The sequence below is a fragment of the Monopterus albus genome, unplaced genomic scaffold (genome assembly GCF_001952655.1).
Source record: "Monopterus albus unplaced genomic scaffold, M_albus_1.0 scaffold31.1, whole genome shotgun sequence".
Taxonomy (NCBI): domain Eukaryota; kingdom Metazoa; phylum Chordata; class Actinopteri; order Synbranchiformes; family Synbranchidae; genus Monopterus; species Monopterus albus.
Genome location: NW_018127911.1, coordinates 4,086,904 through 4,092,927, shown reverse-complemented (window position 1 = coordinate 4,092,927; position 6,024 = coordinate 4,086,904). Strand labels below are relative to the sequence as shown.

Here is a 6,024-nt window from a genome sequence, read left to right as displayed (position 1 = left end):
GTGATGCTGAAAACCTGGTCCATGCATTTGTTACTTCCAGGCTGGACTACTGTAACTCTTTACTATCAGGATGTCCCAATAATTCCCTAAAAAGCCTCCAGTTAATCCAAAATGCTGCAGCCAGAGTACTGACAGGAACTAGCAAGAGAGATCATATCTCTCCCATATTAGCTTCTCTCCACTGGCTCCCTGTAAAATTCAGAATAGAATTTAAAATCCTTCTCCTAACATACAAAGCCCTTAATGACAAGGCTCCATCGTATCTTAAAGACCTCGTAGAGCCTTATCATCCTAACAGAGCAGTTCGCTCTCAGAGTGCAGGTTTACTTGTGGTTCCTAGAGTCCACAGAAGTAGAATGGGAGGCAGAGCCTTTAGCTATCAAGCTCCTCTCCTATGGAACCAACTCCCAGTCTCAGTTTGGGAGGCGGACACCCTCTCTACCTTTAAGATTAGACTTAAGACGTTCCTTTTTGATAAAGCTTATAGTTAGGGCTGGATCAGGTGACCCTGAGCCTTCCCTTAGTTATGCTGCTATAGGCCTAGGCTGCTGGGGGGCCCCATGATGCTCTGAGTTTCTTTCCCCTCCCCTCCTGCTCTGCTCTTCTCTCCTCTCTCTCTCCCTATGCTTCTATATGCCACCATTACACATAACTAACTTTGTGTCCTCTCTCTCTCCCTGTACCTTTCTGCAGGTTGCCCTGGCCCTGGAGCTCTACGTCTCTGATGAGCAGTCACCAGCCACATTGACCTGACCAGTGTTTGATTGGTTGTTGTGTCTTGTTGCTTTTCTTCTTTTGTCTCTCCTCTATCCACTCACCCCAACCGGTCGAGGCAGAAGGCCGCCCACCAAGAGCCGGGGTCTGTCGGAGGTTTCTTCCATTAAAGGGAGTTTTTCCTCCTCACTGTCGCCAAGTGCTTGCTCAAGGGGGATTTGCTGGGTTTTCCCTCCATTATCATCATCATCATCATAATAATAACAGTAAGGTCTAGACCTTACTTTGTAAAGTGTCCTGAGATGACTTTTGTTGCTAAGTTCATATGACAGCTCATAAATCAGCATGTTTGTTTGATCAGCAAAACTGGAAGGGAGAACTTCTTAGATAAATATTATTAAACCGCAGCGCAAACCCAAAGCCAACGCCTTCTGTGTCTCCACATGAGTTTACATAAGGTTTCATGAGCTTTTCATCTGTGCGTCATGAAATTCTTTCCCAGGAGTGTTAATTGAGCTCACAAGCCAAATCCTCAGCAAGAGGCTACACCCTGGACTGTTTGCCAGTCTTCCCAGGGTTGACACAAACAGAGACAACCAATCACACTCACATTCACACCTATGAGCAATTTAGAGTCGCCCACATATCTTTGGACTGTGGGAGATCACATTGTATTCCACCGCAATTCATTCAAACCCTGACATTTTCAGTACACTTGAAACATTACAAAGGATATCCTAAAACTGATACAAGAGTCCCACAGTAATAAGATAATTTTATCCAAGGAACAGTGGGCTACTGAACACTTACTTGCAATGTAATAAACAGAAAAATGTAATAGTTTGTACTTTCAGACTCTATTATTCAGAACAATACAATATACAGCATTACAGTGGCGACAGAGTAGGAAGTGAACAGACAAACATACAAAGCAGTATGTGTGCAATAATGTAAGTCGCACATTTACGCTTTAGTTTTCAGATGTTTCAGTAAATAACCATTTAAGGACGCCAAAAAGTGCCTGAGGTGAGGTGACAATGAAGGGCATTAGGATCCTGTACAGTAAATCTGGACAGAATAGTTTCACACCCCGTCTCCTAGTTTCATTCACAGATAGAGACCTGTCTGAAGAATCTGTGTGTGTGCACAAACACATCTATCTCTCTCTCACACACACACACACACACATGCTGGTTCCTCCTCTCCTAGTTTCATTCACAGATAAAAACCTCTCTGTCTGAAGAATGTGTGTGTGTGTGTGTGTGTGCACAAACATCTCCCTCTCTCTCTCTCACACTCTCACACACACACACTCACATGCTGGTTTCTGTGTGTGAGTGGACTGCATTGTGTCCACAGCCTGAAAAACAGAAGCAGATAGGGGCCAGACGTGCGGCTGGCAGTGCCACCTGTTACACAAATTCAGAAAAAAAAAAATCTGCTAATGGAAATGCTCATAGACAAACAGTAGAACAGCATACATACACTAGTGCTACTACAGCTGTGTTTGACATCCTCGTACAGGGAAACCAACACAAAAGACCGGGGTGATATCCAGAAGAACACAAAAGTAGAAACCAACATTCTGTTACACAAATTTAGAAGAACACAAAAGTAGAAACCAACATAAAAGACAGCTCTTAATGCCAGGAATAAAGTGAGTCAATTATTTCATCCTATCCGGCAGGAGTGTGTAAAGCAGTTACACATACAAACACTGTAGCTGTGATTGACAGCCATCTGTCCAGTGTGAAGGCTTAAGGAAACTGGATCTCTAATTTGATATATGACCCAACCAAAGGCCGACTCACAGAACTGACTGCTCAGCACCAAAGTCACGCGGAGGCCAAGTGACACTGCCAGCAAATTTCTTGACAGCAGAACTGGGCAAATAAGTTGCTGAATACAGACAGCAGTAAAATCAACTACACTCACTTATTCTGGCAAGAACATTTCTAGTAAAACCACTGGTACCATCGCAGAAATTATCTTAGACAAAGCATGTGTATCGGCAGCTCTGCGTTTAGTTCCCACGAGGCCATGTTTTCTACAGTATATCAGATATGTCCTACAATGAGGTAACCAGCATGCAACTGTGTCATCACTGTGAGAGTACTGCAGCTTTGTAGCTAATGTCTGTGGGAAGTGTTCTGACTTCAAGATGGTTTCATTTTTGATGATGAAATGATGACTGATGAGTAACTGTACATTTTCTGTTATAGCAAATCCCTCCCAATGTGTTAAGTTCTGCTTTGAACTAGGGGTATGTAATATTGACCCTATAAAAAAATAAATAAATAAAATAAGAAGACAGTTGGGTATTTTGGGGGGGATTTAGGCGATAATGACAAGCAGACAATATTTTGCATCCTCCAAAAAACAGGTTTAAGTCTTGTATAGTACAAGGTCGCTCTTCTTAATAGCATAGTAATTGTTGCTTACCAATGATAAATGTAAACAACAAACATTTATTTGTGACGCTAGTGGATAAACTTAACACAAATCTTAAACTCTGACTCTGAATGATTGCTTCTTCATTCCAGAGGAACACTGAAAAATATTTTCCAAGACTCAGAGGACACGTCCTCTGCAGGCACAGACAGTGTGGACCAAAGACGTTAGCAAAAGAAAAAAAAAAAGAGTCAACATTATGAACCCAGGGAAACAAAGGTGGGAAAGCTGAACAGTCAGACCAGTGTGATTAGCGATCCATTTAATTTGTTTGGAATATTTCCAGACTTCGACCAAGAGATGGTCAGAAAGAGGAGGACAACAGCCAAGTGCAGTGCAGTGGTCAGCAGGACAGCAAACACATACATAAGTATTTAATAAACACTTTGTGAAAAAACTCACAAACATTGATTTCACTTTTGTAGAATGATTCCACTAAAGTTTGCCAAGTGTGTTTTTGTCCTAATTTTGTCTCCTGTTGCTATACACCACTCAGGCATAACATTATGAAAACCTGCTTAATACTGTTTACATAGGAGTCAATGTGGCAGTTGGTTGGCACTCGTGTCACTCTGCAGCTCACTGTGCATCTTCTGTGAATCCATTTTCTTCCACAGTTCTACTGTCAGGAAGAGCACAGATGTGTCTACAATTCAGTGAAAACTAATGTAAAAGGAGTGAAAGCTGTGGTCGTGAGGATGAGTTGCAGAGAATTTTTTAGACTGATTCAAAGGCCTCACCACTACAGCCACTGACTATCTTCATAGAGACCAATGTACAGTATTTATCATTTTCAACCATTTTAACAAAGATTCAAATCCATTTTAATCTTTGGAAAAGAATAATCACCTTTATTTGGCCAAGCCACAGTCTTAAAATAAAAAAAGTTACATAAAGGTGACAAAGTATTAAACAGCCACTGGTTGAGTTGGTGCCGCAGATCAGGAGCAACTTGGAGGCTCGGTGTCTTGCCCAAGGACACTTTGACATGTGAACTGCAGGGACTGAGATTTGAACCTTCGACCTTCTGTTTGGGAGACGACTGCTCTGCCCACTGTACAAATGTCAACCTAATCATCAGTGGGCTGTGGGCGTCCATGACCCTGTCACCAGTTCACCATCTGCCCTTCCTTAGACACTGTTGGTAGGTACTAACCACTACAGACCAACAACACCCACCAAGGCCTGCAGTGTGGGAGATGCTCTGACCCAGTCATCTCACCATCACAGTCTGGTCCGTGTCAAAGTCACTCAGATCCTGACACTTCCCCATTTCTCCTGCTTCCATTACATCAACTTTGAGGACTGAATGTTCACTTGCTGCCTCATATACCCCACACACTGACAGGTGCCACTGTAACAAATAGCCAGTGTTATTCACCTGCCAGTGGTCATAATGTTATGGCTGATCGGTCTATGTTCATTCTTCTTTAACGTTGCTAATGCAGTTTTAAGCAGCCATGCTATCCAACTTGTGGTGAGGTGATCATGTACATGATGCATGCACTCTCCATGCGCACAGGCAGGAGTCTATTCAGCTAGGCTACACGATGCAGGGAACAAGTGGACGCTAACGCCATGTATTTGATCGTTTTAAAAGTGAGTGGTAAGCTCGATAATGCCAACTGGGGCATCGTTAAAACATCGATTAAGCCATTATCATAGCCATTATATAACACACACCTACTTTGAACAGTTCTTTATAATCCTTGTAGTAGTCAGGAGGAGGATGTGTAATGTTGTAATGAAGAGAAACCCTCCAAATAAAGGCAAACAGACAAAAAAGTAAACTTCCTGCTTATTTAAATGCAGTCTTGCTTCTAACAACCAAATTACAGTTGCCAGGAGGCAGCCAGTGCCTTCACTCTACCTGGGCTGGACAATCCACACTGCTGCTTTTTAATCAGTGCTGTTGTATTTACACAAGGCCCTGTGTAAGCAGGCATCACACAGCTTGGAAATGTTAACTGATAACATAAAAACTGCTCTAGAACTGAAATGAGTAACATGGGTCAACAAATGGGTGTGGTACAGACAGAGGAAAAGAGATGAGGCAATCGTGATCAAGTCTTTCCTTACCCAGAGAAGTCAGTGGACAGTATTCCATAGTTAAAGATGAAGACTCGACTCACTTGGCACGCTGTCAGATAGCCCATAGCTATCACCATGGAATACCTGTATGTGGAGGAAGGAGCCAAATCTAAATCAGGCAATATGGTGATATACAAATTATCTGTAATGTCCAGAAAGACTGAAGGGATAGTTTCATTTGAGGTATTCCGACTGTTTGCTCAACACACCCAAACTTAGCTCAATTCACAGATCAAGCAGTAACTTTCTTAGTTTTCCATTTTTTCCATTTTCCACAGCTGCAAACCTTGGAAATGAGTCCAAACTCAGAAGTTTGATATAAACTCATTTAATTATTAACTGTGAAATGAGTGACTCAAAATGCGAGTTTCAACATGCAGATATGGTATCCTGACTTATGAGAGGAGCCACTAGAGATGATAAAAATGTTTGAACTCCCATAAGCTAAGATAAAAGTACTACTTAACACACAGGCTGTGCCCAAAATCACTCCCTACACACTACATAGTGCACCATATAGTGTGTTCGCCTTGTTGTAGCTGCGTCCGAATGCTGAGTGTGTAAATCTATCCACTATATAGTGCACTCTAAAATTGCCATATTCACTATTTTCTGCTAACAATCCCACAATGCACCACACTGCGTTTTACCATGGCGTGGTTCAACAGCTGTTGATGCAAAATGACGATGATTAATAAGTGTCCAAAGTCCCAATTTACTGTTCAATACTGAGTGGACTACTTAGTGTACATTCTATAGAGTGTAGGG

At 42.1% G+C, this 6,024-nt stretch overlaps 1 protein-coding gene across 1 annotated transcript in view; it reads right to left on the bottom strand.

Annotated features, from left to right (window-relative positions):
• mboat1 (membrane bound O-acyltransferase domain containing 1) overlaps window positions 1–6,024 on the bottom strand; it is a 19,941-nt gene that overhangs the window by 11,176 nt on the left and 2,741 nt on the right. Inside the window, exon 4 of the mRNA XM_020596873.1 lies at window positions 5,245–5,340. Coding sequence (XP_020452529.1) covers window positions 5,245–5,340 — 96 coding nt within the window. The remainder of the gene's footprint in view (window positions 1–5,244; window positions 5,341–6,024) is intronic.